We start from the raw sequence: 25,528 nt of genomic DNA on the forward strand, positions 1-25,528 counted from the left end.
GTGATCCACCCGCCTCGGCCTCTCAAAGTGCTGGGATTATAGGCGTGAGCCATCGTGCCCGGCACTTTTTTATTCTTTTACAGACTTCTTATAATGTTATCATCTTTCTTTTTGGGGGAAAAAGTGGCAGAAAATAGTCCTATCTGTAATGTTTTCTGTGTTGGGCTAGGCCCCTCACCTCTTTGGAGGAGTCTTGGTGATTTTATAACACTGTGATGTGGCTGCAGCTTCCTGTCTCTACAGTTAGTGCTTGTGCTGGTGAAAGACAACAAGTGCATTCTCATGGAAGAGAACAGGAGTAAGTGTGGGCATGGGGCCGGGGGGAGCTGGAAAAAAACAATGGGGTCTACTTTCCTGTCCAGGTCACTTAGACTGTCCCCAGGAGGAACAGAAAGAGCAAAAGGGGGAAAAAAAGCAAAGCAAAAGTCCACTCCCCTCCATCACACACAGGTGTTAAGATATCAGCAAAGTCAGCTGGAAGTAGAAAAGGAGGCTCCAGCATGTGCTGACCCTAAATTGAGTCTCACGTTTGTGCCTGTTTCAACTGCTTTCCCAAATTTTGAAGAAAGGGCTGTTCTACAGATTGACCTGTCTCTTAGGATGAGGGCTAGTGTCTTTCTAAGCCAACTTCCCCCATGAAGGTCCTCAGTTGTCATTGTCATCATGGTTCACCATCACCTGTGTCTAGCAGTCACCTGTGACATGTGGTTATTAAGTTCATAAGTTACTAGATGTTGGGGCACTTCAGACTGAGGTCCTGCTTCTGTCTAGTTTCTCTGTGCTGGAAAAATTCAGGGCAGGGGTTGCTGCCCCTCTTTGGGGCACTGGTGAGGCACGCATGCCGGCCTACCAATTCCCAACACGTCTTCTGATCCTGAGGCTGGGAAGACTCATGATAAAGAGAAGATGAATGAAGTGAGTGAGTTTATTCTCGGTGAACAACTAGAATGCAACTCCATGCAGCCTCCATTGGGGAACTGAAATGCATCCTGAATCCAGGGATTTTATAATGAACAAGCCAAAAGAGAGGAGACTCTAAAAACAAGAAGCTTCTCTGACAGCACACGGGGCCCAAACATCTTTTAGAAGGAATGTGGCTTTACTGACATTAAGATTCTCAATGACTGGGTGTCGAGGGTCAGGAGAAAGGGAATGCACATTTCTCTACAGCAATCCCTTCTACTAAGCAGCAGACCCCACAGTATATGGGGCATCATATTCCAATCACCATTTCTGATCTATCTGCCAACGTTCTCCAGGTTACTGAAGCGAAGAAGTCCTGGCCCTGCCACCATGAGGTTCTGCACCTATGCATGCACATCACAGCGCCCAGTCTGGTTACCCTGCACCCATCATGCCCCTTTGCCCCCACTGAGTTCTGCCTGGCCCACTGGGCACTTGAGCCCCTGTGCTCCTGGTGCTTGGTTATTCACAGCTCCCTCACTGTGAATAACCAACTGTCTGTTTCCTGTTCTCCCCTCACCCACCACTCCATGGGGCAGGAACTACATCTGTCACGCTCCCTCCAGTGTTCCTAGAGCTCATTGCCCAGCTCAGAGTCAGCACTTGTTCACAGAGTGAACTAAAGAACTTAATAAGCCTTTTTATTTTTTATTTTTTTTCAGATGGGGTCTAACTCTGTCACCCAGGCTGGAGTGCAGTGGGGCAATCTTGGCTCACTGCAACCTCCGCCTTCCAATTTCAAGTGATTCTCTTGCTTCAGCCTCTGAGTAACTGGTATTACAGGTGCCTGCCACCACAGCTGGCTTATTTTTGTATTTTTTAAGTAGACATGATGGGGTTTCATCATGTTGGTCAGGCTGGTCTCAAACTGACCTCAAGTGATCTGCCCACATTGGCCTCCCAATATGCTGGGATTACAGGTGTAAGCCACCACACCCAGCCAGAACTTAATAAATCTACTTTGGGGTAAGGGTTTGTGAGTGAGTCCCATGTCATTGCTTCACGTGGAAAAGTGACCTGGATGACCCTAGGCCACTGTCACCCCCAGTCTGTAGATACAGAGAAGTATGCGGAACTTTACCACACTGGTCATGCACAGGACGTTTCCCCTCTGTGTTTTGTCTGCAGAGTCAGTGGGAGTGAGTTTTCATGGTCTCTAAGAACTAATTTCCTTGCTCTTTCATCCTGTGGACTCATCAGACCATCAAGTAAGAGCAGCAAGAATTCTTTCCCAGAGCCATCGTTGACGCAGTGAAGGAAGCAGTTGTTCCTAATTGCATTACTGCATTCAGCGATCCTGATACTGATGGTAGCTAAAGGGATAAAGGTGGGGTGTGTCCGAGAATGCCAAAGTGTGGACTGAGTGGTGCGATTCCTTCCCAGGACCTGTGGTTTCTTACAGCAGTGATTAAGGGCAGTGATGATCTGGAGTAACTTTTGCCATCAGAGAATGATTGTTGACAGAGGCCAGCCACACACTGTTCCCACACGTGTCCCAACCAGAACCCTGCAGGATCACTGTCTCCTCCAACAGACACAGAAGGTGCGTGAAAGGCAGGAAGGGCGTGCTGCTCAGCCAGGCATGTAGTCAGGACACGCTCACACCTCCTGCTCACAGTCTACCATCTGTCCACAAAACATGACAGGAGGATACTGTTTTCATTTCAGATAAAGGGGCCCAGGAAATTAAAAACACAACGTCCCCAGTGGCTATGATTCCTTAACTCTACAACCCTTGACATCAATACTAAAAATTGACTCTGAAGAAAGGCAAGCCTGTCCGTGGTTCTAAATTTCCTAGATGATCCATAATTGCCTCTACAGCTACATCCAAAATCACCAGGACTTCACAGTGCTCATGGTAGGTAAGTCAACATAGGGAGAAAAATATTGCAAACATTTTTCAGAACGTCAGTTGTACAGTCCTTTTGGCTCATCCACACTTCTTCAAAGGTTGACATCTGTGAACTCCAGAATGAGCTCTGTAAAATTTCTTTTGGGAGAGCCATCTTTAATGGCCTTCCCATGGTCTGCGAGCTCTGGGGATTATGTGGCCATGAGGGGTATGAACTGCCGAACCTGGAGCTTGGGTCACCCAACTCAAGTTGGTAAGGCTTTGTCCATAAGACTGTATGCACCGCCACTTTGCCCCAGCATAAAGCAGGAGTAATAATATCTGGAACAGGCCTGCTGTGAGGACAGACACCACATTTCAGTCCCTGGACACACAGGGAGTACTGAACAAAGGTCAAAGTCCTCTCCTTCCTGGCTTCACTTTCAAGATTAGATGATTTGGTTGTCCTGGCTAAGTCACACAAGCCCTGAGAAGCATTCAGAGGTAATACAAGAAGATCATTACCTTTGGTCCTGTGTCCAATCGGGAATAAAGTAAGTAAGTATGCAGGTCCCCATATTTCATGAAGGGTAAAATTACCATGGGCTTCGGGATGCCTTGAGAGCTCATTTCTATACATACACCTGAAATTACAAACACAGAATCAGTTACAAAGAGCCCTTGTTAGTGTGAACAGAAAAGCCCTGGAGGACCACTGGCCAAACTGACACTATGTGTTAACAATTAAAATAACCAAGAGCTCCTCTCACACTCTGTTCTACAAAATGAAACATACGCAGCGTCCACTACTTGTTTTTCCCCACTCCTTTCAGATTAATGAGGGCACGAGGGCTCTCACAAATCAAACTGTAACAAGTATAGCCACCTAGAAACCTAGGAATTTCTGTTAGGCTGAGTCTGAGGGGTGACCCCATAAGATTCAAGGGCGAACTTGTTTCATGTGATAGCTATTTAATCATATGAAGAAGTCCACTGCAAATGCTTAAACTATTAAAATAACTTTGAAGGCCTATAGATAAAAATTGGCATCCCTAAATTTTAACAGTTTTATAAAGGAGAAGCTACAATATCATTTATCATGGAACCTGAGAGCCAAACGCTGTCACCTGATCCCAAACTTGAAAAGCTCCTGCACTCTGTGTTGAGATCACAAAGTGCCACTGTTCTCATAGTCAGCTAAGCCAATAGCAGTGAATGAATAACAGTAGTTGATTTGACATAATACTGTATACAAACATTGATTTTCACATCTCTCTGCAGTGTCAATCATATAAAACTTTGAAAGATCTCAAAAGAATTTAGTCAGTATGTATCCAGTCACAGGATGGCAAAACAAGAACCAAAAAACCAAGGTCAGCAGAAAATTCGCTTATTTCCAGGTTGCTCTTCTCTCTTGGGACAGCATCCACTTGATACTTCATCTCCTTCTTTGCATTTTTTAGCTAATGGAGTTGCAAAGCCAAATTACATTAACTCACATTCTATGCAACTGTTAAATCAATTCCATGAAATCATCAATGTACCAAAATCTTAAGAAATCAGTACTTTTGGTTGGGCACGGTGGCTCATGCCTGTAATCCCAGCACTTTGGGAGGCTGAGGTGGGCGGATCACCTGAGGTCGGGATTTCGAGACCAGCCTGACAACATGGAGACACCCTGTCTCTACTAAAAATACAAAATTAGCTGGGTGTGGCGGCGCATGCCTGTAATCCCAGCTACTGCTGGAGGCTGAGGCAGGAGAATTGCTTGAACTGCGGAGGCAGAGGCTGCGGTAAGCTGAGATCAAGCCATTGCACTCCAGCCTGGGCAATAAGAGTGAAAATCTGTCTCAAAAAAAAAGAAAAAGAAAAAGAAAAAAGAAGTCAGTACTTTCAAATAGGTTAATAAATTATTTCTCAAAGATAACCTATGGAATTTGCCTACTTTTCCAGCTTTATCCCACTGCTATCTAACTCACGTATAACGTTTAATTAATAAAAATTATAACATGACCACCTCTGTGTCTTGCCTTTGAGTAACTGAGAGCAATTTAATTCATATTCTCCTAGAATTCTGTGGAAAACTCAAATCATTCCTGAGCCCATCAGTGTCCAGAAAATGCAAACTCATTATTACTGTCAGCCTCAGAAAACATCCTTATGAAGAGAAGTCCTGGTGAAAACCTCAATGTTACATATTATGTTGGGGTTATACAAAGTGTAAACTAATTTACACCAGAGATTTTTTTTCCTTTGGCACAGAGCATATCAGCAGAGTCCCCTTGGCCACCCACTCCCGCATTTCTCAGAAGTACCTAGAAGTCGAATGACATTTGGATGACTGAAATCTTTCATGCACGCTGCCTCACTGAGAAAATCCTCGATCTCCCGCTGCGAAAAGTTGTCCACTAAAGGAGAAAATAGAAAAGATTAGGTATGGATAATTTACTCAATTAAGGGGAGGGGGTGGGCAACAGCAATTCTGTTCTCTCAAACTTAGGTCAGGAAGAGATGAAACTATTGAGACAGGAAACAGATGAGTGGTTGTCAGGGGCTAGTAGGGGCAGGGGGAGAGAAGAGAGGGACAAACAGGCAAAGCACGGGGGACTTTTAGGGCCAAGAAGTTATTCTATATGATACTGTAATAGTGGATGCATGACATTACACATTTGTCCAAACCCACAGAGCTGTACAACACTAAGAATGAACCCTAATGTAAACTATAGACTCTGGTTAATAACAATGTATCAGTATGAGTTCTTCAATCACAAAAAATGCAGCTCATTAATAAAAGACATTAATAATAGGAGAAATTGTGTATGTTAGGAGGGCACCTATGGACATTCTCTGTACTTTTCTGCAAACCTGAACTGCTCTAAACAGTTAAAGTTTAATGGTAAAGGAAAAAAGTACCCCAAAACCAAAACCAAAACAAAGGACAATTCTAACCAATCTGCTGCACTTATATTTGCTTAAAAAAAAAAAAAGAAAGAAAGAAGGAACCCCACACCTTTCCCTTCCTATTGGTTTATATCCTGCAAGTCTGGTTGTTGAACCACACCTCGTGAGCTGGATGCGCTTTTATACCATTTTTTGAACTAAATTGGCTCAAGAGAGACATTTAAAATTCTAATATTTTGCTAAACGCAATAAGCCAGTCACAAAAGGATGGATACTGTATGATTCCACTTATATGAAGTACCTAGAGGGTCAAAATCAGAGACAGAAAATAGAATAGTGGTTGCCAAGGCTGGGGAGAGAGGGTAGTGGGTAGTCATTGCTTGGTAGGTGTAGAGTTGCAGTTTTACAAGATGAAAAGTTTTGGAGATGGTAGTGATAGTCGTATAACATTATGAATATGGTTCTTAATACCACTGAATTGCACACTTGAATGGTTAAGATGGTAAATTTTATGTTATGTATATGTTGCCACAATTAAAAACAGACAAACAAAACAAAAAGTCAAGCTTGCCTTAGGGAGTTTGCTGTAACAGAGTATAACTATGATTGAAATCATGCATGAGGCCATCTAATTCAGCGTGTCTACCATCCTATGGGCTCAGTATATATTAATCTTCTTTCTACTGAAGAAAATTTAGAAAAAATTTAAAAATTTTCTAATTAAAAAAAAAATCTAGACACCTGCAAAAATTTGTTCTCACTTATTCCTTTTGCTGCAAACAACCACATGGGGAAATAGAGTGGTAGGGCTCTGCCTGCAGACCCTTCCCTGGGGGACCAACCCGCGGGTAGATGTAGCTGAGCCTGGGGATTTTGAAGCTACAGATTATTCTCTTAATCTTTAACAATTAGCAGGGACATAATCCCTATGCAAGTTACCGTAATGAAATTAAAGAACAGCAGAATCAAGCCAGAGAAAAAGTAGGTTCCAGGCTCAGCTCCTCTCACCAGGCCTCCTAATATGCCTGCCTTATATCCCTAAATAGGGATCATGAAAGGACTCCCCCCAGACACACTGTGAGGCTCAAATAAAATCATACAAGAGGCAGGAATGGTGCAGAATATGGCTCAGTACTTGGTTCAGCTCCGGTGAGTATTCTAACTTCAGGGTGTTTTAGTATCTGGAGGCTAGTTCCTCAACATCCTTTTTAGTCATGTTCATTTTCTGTTCCTGTTGTTCTGATGAAATGCAGGAATAATTGCAATGCCCTTTGGCTAACAATGAGTATCACATAAATATTAGTCATTACAGACTGCTTAAAAAGCAAAAAGCACCGTTCATATGACTTGTTTGTTATTGTGGTTCCTTTTTATAACTGAATTAAGTTTCAGCCTCTAGGCCAGTCATGGTGGCTCACACCTGTAATCCCAGCACTTTGGGAGGCCGAGGTGGGTGGATTACTTGAGGCCAGGAGTTCAAGATCAGCCTGGCCAACATGGTGAAACCCTGTCTCTACAAAAAATACAAAAATTAGCCAGGCATGGCGGGCATGGTGGCGCATGCCTATAGTCCCAGCTACTTGGGAGGCTGAGGCAGGAGAATTGCTTGAACCTGGGAGGCAGAGGTTGCAGTGAGCCGAGATCACGCCACTGCACTCCAGCCTGGGCAACAGAGCAAGACTCTGTCTCAAAAAGAAAAAAATAAATAAACTTTAGCCTTTTCATTTAAGAGTCTCAGTACATGCTTATAATCTAACTTATGCTTTAATGTCCAGTAAATAGTAGATTTAAATTTTAGGAAGAATCCAATTTTACTTTATTCCCTGATCAAAAATAATATTGAATAGGTAAAAGGGATTAATAAGGAAGCAACATCAAGATTATTGACAAACTGAGCACCAAATAATTTCCATCCATGATTCGTGATGAAGACTGTGGGTGAAATGCCACATGACAATGGTCTATTTTCCAAATCCCTCAGTGACAGGCCATGACCAGCCAGACACCTACAGAATCAAACATAGACAGTTGTATGGCCCCAGATTCAGAAATGCATTTCCTAGGAGAAGGACATGGAGAGGAAATGCCAGCTTGCTCTGTCAGTGAAATCTGGTCATCTTATGGTGATAAAGAAGTTCAGCACAATCTGCCCCCTTTCTAGCTATTTCAATTAGACAAGTCAGCAAATCCCTATAGCTTCTTTACCTATATAGATTTTAGGCCGGGCACGATGCTGTAATCCCAGCACTTTGGGAAGCCGAGGCAGGCGGATGATTTGAGGTCAGGGGTTCAAGACCAGCCTGGCCAACATGGCGAAACCCCATTTCTACTAAAAATTCAAAAATTAGCTGAGCCTGGTGGTAGGTGCCTGTTATCCCAACTACTGGGGACGCTGAGGTGGGAGAATTGCTTGAACCCAGGAGCTGGAGGTTGCAGTGAGCCAAGATGGTGCCACTGCACTCCAGCCTGTGTGACAGAGTGAGACTCTGTCTCAATTTTTTAAAAAAAAGGATTTGAGAGGGCCTAGACTATACAAATTTTAAAATGTCCTAACTGGCCTTTCTACCACTACTTTTGTCAACACTGTAATTTGTTTTCTTCACACTGACACCAAAGTGAACTTTCTGGAAATGTAAACTGCTCTGTTCCTCATTTGATTAAGACTCTTAATAGCTAGCGCTCTACTTCTTGCAGGATAAAGTAGGATCTTGACTATGACTTAGAAGGCCCTCCCTGCCCCGCTGCTGGCTCTCTTCCCAGCTTGCTTGGAAGTTCTAGCTTATGATAGCAAATCTTTATATGTCTTGACCACATATTTATCCTCTTTTTTGGAAAATTTACTTTCCAGGCAGCCCACAGCTTCTTCAGGGCCATTCAAATGAGGAAGTGGTTCCACCACAATAGACAGGTCAGCCAGACCAACCCCTGTGGTCAGATGTTGCCATCAGATCACCCCTGCCTCGGCAATTCATGCTCTACTTTAGAGTTGTGAGCTCTACTAGATAAGAAGAGAGAGAGGGAGAAAGGAAGAATGAGCAAGACAGAGAGAATGCATGCATAGGCATGCTAGAGTTAGCAATAGTAAAAAATGTTGCTGCCTTGAGTATAAAGAATACGTAATGCATGCATGAGGAGCTCATTATAGTAATACCTCCTTGGTGACCTGTGTTCCACATTGCCTTCTGACCTGCTGGCAACTGAGATTGTGACATATGGCCTCATGGAGCACCCAATACTGAAGTAACTGCCTACCCCAGAAGAATGGCATTCATCATTGATAACTCACACTTCATGGTCTTCACTGCCACTTTCTGAGAGGTTCCATCTTGCTGCTTAAGATTTCCTTCCATTACAGACCCAAACTCTCCTGTGAAGTAAAAGAACATCTATATGGACACTGGGCAAATTCTCCCCTGACCACAGAAATGCTATAGTGCTAGAGCTGCTGGTTTCATGGTATGAGAGCAATTCACCCACAGGTAGCCAGGCAGAGCCTGCCAGGCCACCCACATTGCAACCACGGCCATGCGCCATGCTCTAGTCTCCTGCTTGTCATGAGCTTGGGTGGCTTGGGTCTACCTTAGCTCACCACTTTATTAAGCATTATAACCTATCCAAGACACTTAGAGGAGAACATGAAAAATATTATTGAAGTTTTTAAAGCACAAACTCTTTTTTTTTTTTTTTTGAGACGGAGTTTCGCTCTTGTTACCCAGGCTGGAGTGCAATGGCGCGATCTCGGCTCACCGCAACCTCCGTCTCCTGGGTTCAGGCAATTCTCCTGCCTCAGCCTCCTGAGTAGCTGGGATTACAGGCACGTGCCACCATGCCCAGCTAATTTTTTGTATTTTTAGTAGAGACGGGGTTTCACCATGTTGACCAGGATGGTCTCGATCTCTTGACCTCGTGATCCACCCGCCTCGGCCTCCCAAAGTGCTGGGGTTACAGGCTTGAGCCACCGCGCCCGGCCATGCACAAACTCTTAATACCATTATCATTCATCCTAAAAACAACTTAATAGTTAAATATGTATTTTCATTTTTGTTCCTAATTAGAAAGGTGCCAATAATAATAAACTTAAGAACTAGAGGAATAAATTTAAAGTACATAGGAAGCTAATCAATGAAGTACATGCTTTCAATGAGAAAAGAAAATTAATATTTTTCAAGGACCTACTGTGTGTGCTAGGCATTGAAGAGAATCTTCATTTGCCGGATTTGAGTTTCAAAAATCAGTAGTCTACCATTTCAAATAATAAAATGTAATGATCCACAGTATAACACAGAGTCCTAAAATGGTATTTTATTTAATAAATACACGTTAAAAAGTATTCTAAACTGCTTACCTTCTTATCCCACATTTTAAAGGCATTACTTTAAACTGCTTACCTTCACCCAGAATTTTTCCAAGAATTAGAAGATTCCTGTCAATCACAACATCTTCTAGTTTGTTTTGTAGTTCCTCACTGACTCCCAAGCTACGTACTGAAAAAGGAGTAACATACTATATATAAAAATTCTCCACATGCTTTCTTTCATTTGATAATTAAAATGAAATAAAGTCCTATATAATAAATATTTCTTTTTCATTTATTTAATTTATTTATCTATTTATTTATTTTTTGAGACGGAGTCTTACTCTGTCACCCAGGCTGGATTGCAGTGGTGCAATCTCATCTCACTGCAACCTTCGCCTCCTAGGTTCAAGTGATTCTTGTGCCTCAGCCTCCGTGCCTGCAGGCCCATGCTACATCCAGCTAATTTTTGTATTTTTAGTAGAGATAAGGTTTCACCAGTTGGCCAAGCTGGTCTCGAACTCCTGACCTCAAGTTATCTGCCCACCTCAGCCTCCCAAATTGCTGGGATTACAGGCATGAGCCACTGTGCCCGCCCCTTTTTTTTCATTTTGTATCTATTATTTCTCTCCCCAAAACACCAGTAATAAAACTTCATACTTTATTATGATTAAACTAAGTATAATGAATCCTTCAGGGCAAGGTTAATTCTGAAGAATTAGAAAAATCAGAGCCACATCTCTCTTTCTGTTGTGTGGTAGCAGCAGCCAGCAATCAGATTCATATGGGGTGGTTTGTCCTTGACTTAAAGGGGTAAGAAAGATAAGTCAATAGGTACTTTCCAGTGAATTCTTTACTATTAATATTATACCCCTAACTATAGTATACAAAAGAACCATACCTCTCCTACCCTCCTATGCTATGGACGGAGTCTCACAAACCCCAGGAAACATCTAGAGAACAAGCTCTTATTTCACATACTGTACATGAAATCTCATTATAACAGCACAGCAAGGGCCAAATTGAGCACTTTGAGGAACTGGAGAATAAGCTCTTCTATAATAAGATATGTAATACAGTAAGGTATCTATATAATAGATGTGTTGGCAGCAAGAGAAATTAATCAGAAGGAGACCAGTTCAACAACTCTTGGCAAATGATTCAGTCTGGACCATAGTTAAGGCATGTATAAGCTCTTGAGAGACAAAAAATGTGGATAATTAGAAGGACACATTAGTTCTCAGAGAAAAAATTTTATCCAGTGGTTCTCCAATAAAGGAAAGAAAGTGGTCTAAATGACAAATTTTAAATTAAAAAAAAAATTGAGGATATCAAAAGTCAAAACTTAAAGATTAGAAAAGTAAAGAAATTAATAATATCCACACCAAGCAAGTTTATATTTCATAGCAACCTGTATTCCATCATTCTTATGTCTTTTCTTTATTGGGGGAAAATATCCAGAAGTATGAATTTGTTGTTAATATTTGCATATCCTTTCTATACTTTTTCTGAAATTATTCAGGAACACTAGTATCTGTTTATTTCTACTGTTTAACCCAGAAGCCTTCACTCTGATTCAGCAAAGCTCAAACCATAATTGCTACAAAGGATGTTGGCAAATCATTCTCAGAGTTGGTTGCCAAGAAAACAGGAATGAGGCTTGAGGTTATGTCTGCTAGTTAGAAGTTTTCTTTAAATCCCTGACCTCTACCCATCTTATGTCACCCCAGAAAGTTCCTCTTTTCTGTCACATTTCATGACATTATGAGTCCTTTTAACCCCAGGTCCAGCTCCAGATTCCAGTAAATTAGCCCACAGAGCTGTGCATGGCAATGTCTGACTATCTACTTGCTGGTTTCTAAACACATTTTGTACATTAAAAATAACCATTCTTCTTCAATACCTTTGGTTTTTGTTAGAAATCTGTCTATTGTTCTTTCTTTGTTCTCAACTATTTGAACTTTTGCCAAAAAGGGAAATGAAAGTCAACTTACAGGTAAGTTCAATGGCTCGCCGACAGAAGGACTTCTTTGCTATATAATTTACCACTAATTCAGAATCCTCCTCTTTGAATGCATTCCTGGGTGAATGAAAACAAAGACACTTCACTATAAGAACAGGGCTACAGGGGCAGACACTGATTCCACAAGGATGCTACAGAGCGGACCCTTTTCAACAGGCTCTTCTACAACAAAACTTTCCCCCTAGGAGAAATGCATTTCTTTCTTTGATTTATTTTAGACTCACTTGGCAATATCGAACTACTCTAGCTAGGCACCATCAAGACCAGAGAATAACAGATAAGCTCCTAATGGCCAATGCTGTAACAATCTGAGCAAGAAACTAAAGTAGTACTAGACTATGAGTATAAGATGAATATCAATGAGGCCACACTTATGAAAATATGATTGAATGAATGACGAAATGGAAAAGATACCAATCTCCTATTTAGAAGAATTCCAAATATTTTCTGTAGTTATTGTGCCCTTAAGGGGTGAAGGGAGTTAAATCCTCATGCTCTCAGTGTGGGCTATGCATAGTGACTTGTTTCCAAAGGAAAGGAAGGAAAAATAACTTCATGGTAGAGAAACCGGCAAACACTGCTTCAGCCAGGTGATCAACGTCAACATCAACAGTGATAAATCATGTTAATATGGACCCTTGATAAGATGTGATGACAATGGCACTTTAATTCTGTGCACTTCCTCTCAATCACCCATAACCCATGCTCATTATGAGCAAAACATTGAAAAAATTGCAATAGAAGGGCATCCCACAAAACATCTAACACTTGTGAAAACTGGCAAGATCATCAAAGACAAGGAAGGTCTAAGAAACAGCCACAGCCAAGAGGAGCCTAAGGAGATGTGAAGACTGAATGTACCGTGGCATCCTTATGGGATCCCAGAACAGAAAAGGGACATTAGGTAAAAATTAAGGAAATCTCAAGAAAGTATAGATGTTAGTTAATGACAATGTATCAACATTGGCTCATTAACCGTAACAAATGTACTAATCATGTAAGCTGTTAATAATAGGGGAAAGTAGGTATGGAGTATATGAGAAGTCTCTGTACTATCTTCTCAATATTTCTGTAAAATTAAAACTGTTCTAAAAAATAAGCCTGGGCACGGTGACTCATGCCTATAATCCTAGCACTTTGGGAGGCTGAGGCAGGAAGATCATTTGAGTCCAGAGGAGTTCAAAACCAGCCGGGGCAACAAAGTGACACCCCCATCTCTACAAAAATAAAAAAATTAGCTGGATGTGGTAATGTGTGCCTGCGGTCCCAGCTAACTGGGAGGCAGAGATGAGAGGATCACATGGGTTCTGAAGGTTGAGGTTGCAGTGAGCCATGACTGCACCACCACACTCCAGCCTGGCAACAGAGCAAGACCTTGTGTCAAAAAAATAAATCAATTTTAAAAATGAAGTCTATTTTAATAATCAATGTAGTCACCATTTTAGACTAATTGGTGGGAAAGTATTATGAATTAGAAAGTCTAGATTACAGATTTTTTTTTTTTTTTTGCTTTTGAGATGGAGTTTTGCACTTGTTGCCCAGGCTGGTGTGCAATGGAGCAATTTTGGCTCACTGCAACCTCCACCTCCTGAGTTCAAGTGATTCTCCTGCCTCAGCCTCCTGAGTAGCAGGGAATACGGGCATGCACCAATGCCTGGCTATTTTTTTTTTTTTTTTTGAGAGACAAAGTTTCACCATGTTGATCAAGTTGGTCTTGAACTCTTGACCTCAGGTGATCCACCTGCCTCAGCCTCCCAAAGTGCTGGAATTATAGGCATGAGCCACCGCGCCTGGCCTACAGATTTAATCTCAATTTACCTTAGGTACATAGATTATTTTAAAGAGATAACAGAATTTTGAAAAAAATATTTATGTACACAAAGCAAAGCACTTGAAAGAATGTGTGCCAAAATAGCAACCAAGACCCATATATGGGCCTGAGATGGGCCTCACTTTCTCCTTTTGACTATTCTATATCATCTGATTTTTAAAAAATACAATGTTACTTTTATATTTTCACTTTTATAAATAAAAATAAAAGCATTTTCATTTAAAAATGAGCAGGAAGGTGTTTTTACAAAAGGAACAAATGAATAGATCTTATAGTAAGGATCCATGGGAAATGGACTTCAGTATAGACAAAAATAACCTGTTACAAGTCTTTCATTTGTTTTAAGCTTCTGCTGAGCTTAATGGTTCCTGGAAATCGTTTATTTCTAAATATTTGAAATAGTATTTTAATCTTGTTAATATATTTGCTGTACTCAGCACCCCCACTTTTTGGTAAATTTTATAATGTTCAACCTCAAACTTTCCCAGATTATTATAATCAGGGTTGAATCAAATAATATCTACGATCCATTTTGGTGCTAAACTTATGAGTTAGTAGAGACCCAGCTGATGGAATATTTTCACATGAAGCATTTTCTTCTGCATTTCTCAACAGCTAGGCTATAAGCTTCAAGTGGACAGCCTCATGCATGTCTTGCTCATTTCTCTCTATCCAGTGCCTAGAACAAAGTGTTTGTTTGTTTGAGACAGGGGCTTGCTCTGTTGCCCGGGCTGGAGTGCAGTGGTGTGATCTTGGCTCGTTGCAACCTCAGCCTCCCGGGCTTTCACAGTCCTCCCACCTCAGCCTCCAGAAAAACTGGGACTACAGGTATGCACCATGATTCCCAGCTAATGGGTCAATTTTTTGAACATTCTTTTATTTCTCCAGATTTGGAATGCGATCCTATATTCATCCTATATTCAGTTCCTAAAAGTGCCCTATACATGAACATCCTGTGCTGCTCACAAACTGAGTTTTTTCTGTTTGTACCAATACCTCACTGCCCTAATCACTAAATTAGGTTTTTGTGTCTAGGAGAACCAGCTCCCTACACTGAAATTTTTGTGTTTTTCAAAACTGTCTTGGCTATTCCTACACATTTACTCTTTCACATATTTTTTTTCTTTTTTCTTTTTTTTGAGTTGGAGTCTCACTCTGCTACCCAGGCTGGAGTGCAGTGGTGCAATCTCAGCTCCCTGCAACCTCCGCCTCCCAGGTTCAAGTGATTCTCCTGCCTCAGCCTCCCAAGTAGCTGGGACTACAGATGCACACCACCATGCCCGGCTAACTTTTTGTATTTGTAGTAGAGATGGGTTTTTGCCGTGTTAGCCAGGATGGTCTCAATCTCCTGACCTCATGATCTGCCTGCCTTGGCCTCCCAAAGTGCTGGGATTACAGGGGTGAGCCACCACGCCCAGCCCATATATTTTCAAATCAATTTGCCAACTTTTCTCAAGAACCAATTGTGATGGTGATTATTGAATTTATGGTAAACTTAGGGAAACTTCTTCTTTTGAGAATATTGAGCCTTCCCATCCATGAACATGGTACACATCTGTCAATTTATTCTTCTTTAACACTATCAGGAAGTTTAATGCTTTTTTTCTACAAAGCTCTTGCACATCTATTGGGTTTATTCTCAGGAATGTTATAGTTTTTATGCTGCTGTGAATGGGGTCTCATCCCAGCATGTTGTCTTTAATGTATTTTTAAACTAGAGTCAAAATGATATATAATATTCTAAACAACAAAAAAAATTTTTTTCCTAAAGGAAAGCCAAAAAGGAGGGAACCAAAGAAAGACTTCAGAAGAAGCAGAAAGGTAATTGATTCCTGGGAGCTGGGAAGATCAGCATTGCTATATACAGTTCCTAAAACTCTTGGCAAAGGTTTCAAAAGGTAATGTGCATCCCTTGGCTACTGCACTCCAGCCCTCCGGGATTACCTTAGTTGCACATTCTAGGAGGATTTACCAGTCCCCATCGAAATTTGGAACCTCCATAGAAGCTTTGCCTTCATTTTTCTGATTCTGTCTGGTTAGTTTCAAGCAAATATATTTATGAATCATTCTGTAACAGTGACTGTTTCAACAATGCTGACCATGAATTTCCACTTGATGACAAAAACTGCATTCGTTCTGAATGCTTAAAGATGTCAACATCTTAAGAGACTCAGTATATTTTAATGACGGAGTGAGTCTATAGAAGTCCCAATTCAGAATCATAGCATTTAGAACTGGTAGTGACCACGGAGACTATTCAGAGACAGATAATATCAAGGAAGCTTGGAAAAGTTAAAAGGCTAGTCAAACTGGTAGAATTAATGCTGGAACCCAGTGAACGAATTAACAACTTTCAATCCAGTGCTCTCTCCTCCTGCCAGACCCCAAGTATCATACAGCTTTTGCATGTGCTGCTCTTTCCGGCTGGGATGCTCTTCTCTCTCATCTAATGAATACCTGCTCTTTCTTCAGATCTTAGCTCAAGTGTCAGCCACTTCTGCATGAAAGCCTTCCCTGACTTTCTTAATGCAGTCAAATTTTTCAGACACATTCATAACCCTTTATATAGAATTTATTACAGTTGCCATTTTAAGTCTATTTTTGTGACTGCTTGACTACTGCCTGACTCCCCATAAACTGTGAACCACATGAGGGCAGGATTTTATTCACCACTGTATTCCAGTCCACCTCAGTGCCCAGTGCCTAGCAGGCCTTTAATACATATTAATGAGCTACTCTTGCAACTTCTGCAGAGGTTCTCTGTACTTGTTTTGTGATGAGCCTACATGTCACACCAAGACACTGGGATGTATTTTAGTCAATTATATGTTCAAGATTTAGATCAGATTTTGTCTACTTCTTTAAAATAGTCATTCTTAGAATTCACATACTAAGATATAATAATTATAAGAATAGGCTTGTAAGGACTAAAGTAACTGACCCCTAAGACAGGGATGAACACAAATAAAGGGCAGCCTGGCTGCCAATCTTAAGCCCCTTCCCATGCCTAACGCAAGTGTTGGAGTTAGTGGGATGTTCTAGTAGCATTCTGAAGGTGGAACAATGAAAGAGGGCTGCTTAGCCCCCTCCAAAGCACAGCCATACACCCCTCACTCATTCTGTCCCGCTCTAACCTGCCAACAATTTATCTCATACAAAATGCTTCCTCCTCACTCATTAATGATAAATTTGATTTCATGGAAATCCAAATTTGCTTCCAGAACCCTGCAGCAGAAAACTGAGTTCCAGAAACAACATTTATACACAGCCTTCTTTTCATTAGGTTGCTTTAACACAGCTTCTCATTTTCACTGATATTTAATTAGTGTTTTATTATAAAAGTAAAATGCATAGAAAATGTGAACAAGAGATCTTTCTTCTCATTTGAATGTTAAAATATAAACTTTGTCCCTGTTAGAAAAATAATCATTATAGGACATGTGCAAAATACAACAACAACAAAACAGAGTCACCCACAATAATACTAGCCACAGTTGCTATTACTTTGGTGAATTTCCTCCCCATATCTTTATCTATATATACGTTGAAGAAAAATAATCAGCATTATTTATTTTTTTTTTCTGAGACAAGGTCTCGCTCTGTCACCCAGGCTGGAGTACAGTAGCGCAATAGCTCACTGCAGTCTCTGCCTCCTGGGTTCAAGCAATTCCTGTGCCTCGGCCTCTCGAGTAGCTGGGATTACAGGCATGTGCCATCATGCCCAGCTAATTTTCGTATTTTCTGAAGAGACGAGGTTTCGCCATGTTGGCCAGTCTGGTCTCAATTTCCTGACCTCAAGTGATCTTCCCATCTCAGCCTCCCAAAGTGGTGGGATTACAGGTGTGAGCCACAGCATTTGGCCTATTTTTAAGGCTTCTAATAAAAGTCCTCACTTAACAGCAACCCAGTTTGAGTAGCAAAGGCCTACTATACTCTTTCTGTAAAAGAATCCTTTTCAGGGCTGGCTTTTGCTGGCAGCTGCCTCTGTAGGCCATGGCCTAAGTCAGGAAGCTGCCTAAGCCCAGGATATGCATCAGGCAGGACAGCCATCTGGGAGCAATGTGAGCAGCAAGGACAACAGGAAAGGCATAATAACTTGGTGTAACAACCTTGTCAGGAGTTCAACCAGTGGTATCACTGGGCAAACATTTTTAGCTGGGAGACTTACCCAAACTTTGTCTCCTGGATTCTTTTTCTGATGGCCATAGAGATGTATAAAACCAACCCAATCAAAATAAATCCACAAAAGCAGCCAAAGATGATGAGCACAGGATCTGTGTTGCCAGGCGCCGGAGTTGATGAGGGGGCATAATCTACCCAACCTGGAAAAATACCAATAGACCAATCATGGGTTTGAAATAACACGAGAAACACTGGCTTGTAATAGGGAAGAACAAATTGTCAAAGCTTTCAGAACTCAGTTAAATCTTTTATAATCTACAAATGTAGGCAGGCCTCACTTTGTGTAAGCTGAGATCATCCAAAGAGATCTTAATAATCGATGGGAAACTAGCTTGATTTACTCATTCCACAACATAAACATAGATCAAAATGTCACATTGTACTCCATAGGTATACACAATTTTTCAATTGTTAATTAAACACAGTAATTTAAAAATCAGTGAGAAAATTCATGTCAATTATACATGTACAAGTAAATGAAAAATATTAGTTCACCTTCACTAAGGACCTCTGGTTCATACCTAAAGTTTATCAGTGGGGGCAGTATCAACTTTCCAGTTTTACGTTCAATTCGAATTTTACGTTCAATTCAAATTTTACGTCAACCACTTATTGTGCGTTTCTTTGCTGCACTTTTACCTTTGTTCACCAATACCCTCTTTCAATAACACATTTTTATTAAATGTCATGTGGGTTTGTCCCTGGGAGACAAGGAGGCAACACAGCCACATGCCTCTGCTAGGTGGGCACAAAATGAGTGACAAAAGCTCAGGGACCAATCACAACAGACTTTGGAAGAAGTGACGCCATTGGTCGTGATTGTGATGTTCATCTGTTATTTCTACAGCGATTGGTGGTCTGAAGAGCCAGCAGCCGGAGTTTATGCTTTATGCCATTACAGTTAATATAGAATAGTGACTAAAATTTGAACTATATTTTTGGGGAACGGCTATTATTTAACCGTGGTAATTGAAATTTGTGCATACTGGAGCCATGCAAGGTAAGGACTGCCTGCATAGCAAACAAGGTTTTACCATGTTGGCCAGGTTGGTCTGGGACTCCTGACCTTAAGGCATCTGCCCACCTCACACTCCCAAAGTGCTGAGATTATAGGCATGAGCCACTGCGCCCTGCCTAAACTCTTATATTTTTAAGCTGTCCCTTTAGAATCAGAATTTTACTGTCTTTGTTCTTTTTTGGTTTTGTTTTATTTTATTTTGTTTTGAGATGGGGTCTCACTCTGTCACCCAGGCAGGAGTACAGTGGCATGATCTTGGTTTACTGCAATCTCCATCTTCTGGGCTCAAGAGATCCTCCCAAGTAGCTGGGACCCACAGGCGCATGCCACCACACCCTGTTAATTTTTGTTGTTATTTTTGATAGAGATGGGGTTTCACCATGTTGGCTAGGCTGATCTTGAGCTCTTGAATTCAATATATCTGCCTGCCTTGGCCTCCCAAAGTGGTGAACTACAGGCGTGACTCACCACGCCTGGCCAGAATCTCACTGTCTTTGAATTTCTACCAGGTAGACACATCTTGCCTCCCCATCACCAGTTACTAATGTTCCCCAGAAACTGTGCCTATGGGCTACAGGAACCTAATATGGTTCCATTTCAGCACCAAAAGGGAGACCGAGTTTGAGGGTCACTGGGAACAGACACATGGGAACTCAAACGTCTGCTCACAAGTTCTGTCTGCTATCGAGTACAAAGGTCATGTTTGGCAAGAACTTAATGTATAAACGCACTGATCTAGGTGTCTATGGATGGACTTTATGACAGCAGTTTAACATTAAACAACCTAGGGCAGGTCAGAATCAGAACAAAGGTGGCTCCATTGGGTTATTGAGTGAGCACAGCACTTGAGTCACCTGGGGTACCACAGTGGCACTGTGCCAAAGGGCATTTCAGCAACATGCAAAAGCCAACACATGGCTGGGCATTTAGCTCAGTGGGCCCAGGACAGGCTGAGGATGGCTTCCATAGGAAATATTTCACGTTCTATGCAGACCAAAGCACAAAGCGTGCTGCCCAAGGATTGAATGGGTAAAAACATGGCAAAGCAGTGCTGTTTGAAACACAGCAAAACAAGCACCAGCAAACAAACAGTCCCTGGGATAAACAGCTAAGGATTAGCTATATTGCCCGTCCAAAATTCAGTCATGTACAGTACACATCATTGCAATTAAGTTCATTAAGTAAAGTCAGGCTTGGCATCTGAAAAGACTGACCTTCCAAGTAAGTTATTACCATTAATAGTAACTATAGCAGGGACCCATGGGTATTGGTTATTCTGTAAAGCATGTTATCATATCTTTATCATTGGAAAAATTCTTTTTGATTCTTATTTTTCCTTTCTTCTTCTTTTTTTTTTTGAGACAGGGTCTTGCTCTGTTACCTAGCTGGACTACAGTGGTGTGATCATAGCTCACTGCAACCTCTGCCTCCTGGGTTCAAGCAATTCTCCCACCTCAGCCTCCCAGTAGCTGGGATGACAGTCATGATTCATCATGCCCAGCTAATTAAAAAAAAAAAAAATCTTTTCTGTAGAGACAAGGTCTCATTATGTTGCCCAGGCTAGTCTCAAATTCCTCTTGCTTTTGCCTCCCGAAGTGTTGAGATGAGCCCAGCCTTATTTTTCATTATTTAATCAGCCATCCATCCCCCAGGTTACTTTCTGGCAATCAGTGCACTGCCTGGACCACCACATCCTATCAGCCCTTACTGGGTATAGCTCTCACCGTGCGCAGGGACAAATATTTTCACTGGGTCACTGAAGGGTCCGACTCCCCCTTTTGTGACGGCTGCAATCCTCACTGTGCACGTAGCATTGTGGACTTGAACAGAGATCTGAGCTTGGCTGTCATTCCGGCCGACTTCTTCCAAGAGCTCTTTCTAGAGACAGAGGAAAAGAAGAAATGAAACACAGGGCCAGGCACACTGCAGGCGCGTCTACAGTTCCTTCTGAGGGAAGCCATCCCACCCATGTCTGGGGGCAGTAGCCACACTTCCACAGAGTTTCTTCCTCACTCAGGCCACAGCCAATGGAACCAAAAAGTGGGTAGGGACAGTATGCAACCTCAAGTTTTGGGGGTGTTGGCAAGCTAGGGCCATGAGGGCTTGTCACTTAGAGTTGTTCTAAAGAAGCTTCTGGAAGAGAGGGAGCATGCAGATGTACCCAGATGGCAGAGTAAGACCGACTCCTCGAGTCCCCGATCCTCAGAACCACCCACAGCACAATATGCCAGTCACACCGTCCCTTGACATTGTCCACCTGCCGCCTGCCCTTGAACCAGTATGAGTGGGTTCCTGTTCCTTGAAATTATAAGAATTTCTACTAAAATCTACCTGGAAGAGGGCGCTGATGCTTTTTTTTCTTTCAGTATGACAAATGTACAACTTGCTCAATTTTCAAAACTCTGGTTTTATTTTTATTTATATGTTATTTTAAAGTCACTGTCATGCAAACAAAGGAAAAAGAATAACCAGAACTAAGTGTTTATAGGACATCTTCCTCCCTTTTTCCAAACATCTATAATCATTATGTTCTCTAGTGTAGGAAACTAATTTTGTGTTTGGGCTGGCTTTTCAAATGAAAATTGTAGGGGCTGTGAAAGCTGAAATGAAGTTCTAGGAACATGTCTTTATATCTGAATTTTGGAAATTTGATTTCAGAGAGAGAAAGAAGTATCAGGTCGCGTAGGTCACAGATGTCACAGATCATCAATGAACAGCAAAGGCAGTTCTGTTGGTAACTTTATTCCCTGGTCACTTGCTTTCAAGCCAGTCACTTTCCTAGTGATAATGAAGAATAAAACCATCTTAACCCTTAAGGAGGAAGCAGTCCATCATTCAGGAGCAAGGGGGCATCTGGGTTGGCCATCCAGAGACTGTTTCTAAATCTAAACAGACAGTGACCATCAGGACCCAGAAATGCCCCCATGTCCCCTGCAGAAAAAACAAGCTGTTTTCCCTCCTCTCACATGATAATAGTCAACCCAGAAGACTTTTGTGACCTCTGGTCACCAAGAAGTATATGAGAATTTTTCCCTACCAACAACCAGTCAGTCATTTCCACAGCAGACACCAGCTTGGCATCCTCCAGCCCAATTCAATTTCACGTTATCCCTGGAGATAGTGTCAGATCCCATAGGGTGAGTGCTTAGTCCCCAAGAGTGCCCCCAATTTCAGATGCAAATCACAAGCCCCAGGCAGTCTGATTGGCTACACTTCTGGCATGACTGGCTATAAATCAGGGCCCCATCACCCACTCCTTGAGTTTGTTTAATTTGCTAGAGTAGCTCACAGAACGTAGGAAAAGACATTCACCGGTTTATTATTAAGGATATTGCAGAAGACATGGATGAAGAGTTGTACAGGGCAAGGCACATGGGAAGTGGAGCGGAACTTCCATGCCCTCCCTGGGTGCACCATCCCCTGGAAACCTCCATGTGTTCCACTACCCAGAAGTGCTCTGAACCCCATCCTCGTGGGCCTTTTATGGAGGCTCCATTGGATAGGCATGATCGACAACCTCATAGAATTGTGACTGAACAAAAAGGGCATGGTCTAATACTAATAGACTAAGTGAGGAAATCCAACAAGACCTATCTGTTCGGATTCTTCTTGGCCTCTCTGTGCATGGCTCCTTCCTCCAGGGAATGGAAGTAGGACTCCTTCCGAAATGCGAGTCTTATGACTTCTAATCAGATCGGGTGGGTCAAAGAATTTCTTTATGGCTGGCTCTTAAGGCAGAAAGGCAGGGGAAAATTAGAACCTTGCCTTGGGGAGAAAAAGGAGAAAGGAGTACGTGAAAAAGGGCAGGAGAAGATCAGCGAGAGAGATTCTGTTTTCTGAGGCTTAAAGTGCCCCAGCATTATAGCAAAAGACTGTCTTTCACCTTTAAAGCTCTGAATCTGCTTCAGAAACCAAGGACAAAAGACCAAATACTTCAACAAAAAATATGCTTGTTGTTTTAATCCCTTAGGAAACAACAAGGACTATGGGAGTAATGAGCCAGGACCCCTGGATGGAAACCTCCCTTCCACACACATTATATATATATTATGTGTGTACATACATCTAGAAACACAGTGTGTCATAATATCACACCCTCAGACGAGGGATGAAAAGGAAAATATAACCTTTTTCTACCCCATTGGACTCTGAGTCTATGACATTTGCCATAGACTTTTTTTGTTAATTAAGTGAACAACTTAATAATTAACGTTTTTTTGTAAATTCCGGTGATATCTTTTTTAGAAATAGAGCGTTGGGCTGGGCAAGGTGACTCACGCCTGTAATCCCAGCATTTTGGGAGGCTAAGGGGGGCGGATAACCTGAGGTCAAGAGTTCGAGACCAGCCAGGCCAATATGGCAAAATTCCGCCTCTACTACAAATACAAAAATTAGCTGGGCATAGTGGCACACATCTATAATTCCAGCTAGTCAGGAGGCTGAGGCAGGAGAATTGCTTGAACCCAGGAGGCGGAGGATGCAGTGGGCCGAGATCATGCTGCTGTACTCTAGCCTGGGCAACAAGGACTGCATCTCAAAAAAGAAAAAAAAAAGAAATAGAACATTGTATTTACTGCAAACTGTTTTTGATTATGGGTTACTTGGTCATTCTGTATTTAATTTGGGAGCAGGGCAGAAAGTCATCAGGTAGAGTAACTCCATGGACAAAACCCCTACAGTCATGGAGCCCTTTGTTGACTCCGGTCATCACTGAGACATAACTAACACATCTGCTTCACAGTAGACAGCTCCTCCAAAGGACCAGCCTCACGCCCAATGCAGACAATGGTCTGTTTCGACTGAGTGCTTTCTTTCTTATAATGACTCAAATATGATGCCTCAGTTTATGAGAGAATTATCTCAAAATAAGAGGAATTACACGATTGGGAAAGAATTAAATGAATAGAAGAAAAGGAACCCTAACAAAAACAAAATTATTCTTTTGGAAATAAACATTCAAGTAGGCTATAATACAATTTGAGCATCTCATATCCCAAAATCTGAAATGTTTCAAAATCCAAAACTTTTTGAGCACTGACATGACACAAAGGAAATGCTAATTAAAGCAGTTCCGATTTGGGATGCTCAACTGGTAAATATAATGCAAATATTCCAAAATCAGAATCCACAATCTGAAACACTTCTGGTCCCAGGCACTTTGGATAAGGGATATTTACCCTGTGTCTACTCACTTAGGGCCTATGAGTCACTAGGAAACCCCAGAAAGATTACTTTTTAAAGTTCCATCTCTTATTTTTGTGAGTTAACAAATGTGTAACGTGCTTAGAACAGTGCCTGGCCCAGAGCAAATGCTCCCACCATTCAGTGATGGCCAGTATCATAGCCATTGCCATCATTCTGAATATCAAAGTATGACAAAGATGCTGGCCAATGTTTATCAATCACACATATTGAAGATGGTCACGGGTTATCACAGTTTAAGGGTGGAATTATAATAAATGTTAACATAGTGATTAGAAAGATACAGGACATATATTTTAACGGAGGTTTAACAATTTTCTCTAAGAATATCCTTAAATGGTAACCTCAAATATAGTTTAAAAACGAATAGACGTAATTTCTTTTTTTTAAAATTTTGAGGCAGAATTTCACTCTTGTTGCCCAGGCTGGAGTGCAATGGCACAATCTTGGCTCACTGCAACCTCTGTCTTCCGGGTTCAAGCAATTCTCCTGCCTCAGCCTCTCAAGTAGCTGGGACTACAGGCATGCACTACCACACCTGGCTAATTTTTTGTATTTTTAGTAGAGAAGGAGTTTCACCATGTTGGCCAGGTCTCAAACCCCTGGCCTAGGTGATCCACCCACCTCAGCCTCCCAAAGTGCTGGGATTACAAGCGTGAGCCACCACGACCAGCCAGAAAATAGATGTAATTTATCCCTACTGTTTTGGTGCCAAGTATGAAAAGAACGGTGTGCCCCAATTCATATCCCCAAATATTTAAGTCTGATTTTTAAAGTTGTCAGAGAAAGCCATTAAAATCAGATGCACGCAGGAGCTACCCCATGTGTATTATCTCTGGTGCTGTCAGGGTACAGATCACAGAAGGTGGGGCCATTTCCCTGGCATGAGGTGGTCTGGTCATGGGATGCATGCCATGGGCCAACTGCATATTTCTCATTGAGTGAGCTTTTCATTTTTCACCAACACCAGGTTCATAGCCTCAGGGACTTTAACATCTGAGAGCATTTCCTGGTAATAAAATCAGATTTATAATATGGCACTTGATTGTAACTTTACTTACATATAACATAAGAGAGTGGATCTTGATAGTCAGGAAAGTAATAACACATCTTTGGAAAGTAAATCTGTTTTTTATCTTATGTGTAGCCTTAGAGTCAGGCAGGACAATTGCAGTGGTACTTGTTTTCAATGCTCAAACCTAAATATCCCCAATTACTCTATAAGAATTCACAACCCTATAACTCATAACTGTATTTAAGAGTATGGCCTATTTTTCTGT

General features: G+C 41.7%; 1 protein-coding gene across 1 annotated transcript in view; it reads right to left on the reverse strand.

Annotated features, from left to right (window-relative positions):
- Positions 1 to 25,528, reverse strand: part of MERTK (MER proto-oncogene, tyrosine kinase) — a 137,533-nt gene that overhangs the window by 19,492 nt on the left and 92,513 nt on the right. Inside the window, exons 9-15 of the mRNA XM_037727200.1 lie at positions 20,771 to 20,924; positions 18,015 to 18,168; positions 11,987 to 12,072; positions 10,087 to 10,182; positions 8,985 to 9,065; positions 5,113 to 5,205; positions 3,323 to 3,441 (exon numbers count right to left, since the gene is read on the reverse strand). Of these exons, the coding sequence (XP_037583128.1) occupies positions 3,323 to 3,441; positions 5,113 to 5,205; positions 8,985 to 9,065; positions 10,087 to 10,182; positions 11,987 to 12,072; positions 18,015 to 18,168; positions 20,771 to 20,924 (783 nt within the window). The remainder of the gene's footprint in view (positions 1 to 3,322; positions 3,442 to 5,112; positions 5,206 to 8,984; positions 9,066 to 10,086; positions 10,183 to 11,986; positions 12,073 to 18,014; positions 18,169 to 20,770; positions 20,925 to 25,528) is intronic.

The sequence above is a fragment of the Cebus imitator genome, unplaced genomic scaffold (genome assembly GCF_001604975.1).
Source record: "Cebus imitator isolate Cc_AM_T3 unplaced genomic scaffold, Cebus_imitator-1.0 Scaffold222, whole genome shotgun sequence".
Taxonomy (NCBI): domain Eukaryota; kingdom Metazoa; phylum Chordata; class Mammalia; order Primates; family Cebidae; genus Cebus; species Cebus imitator.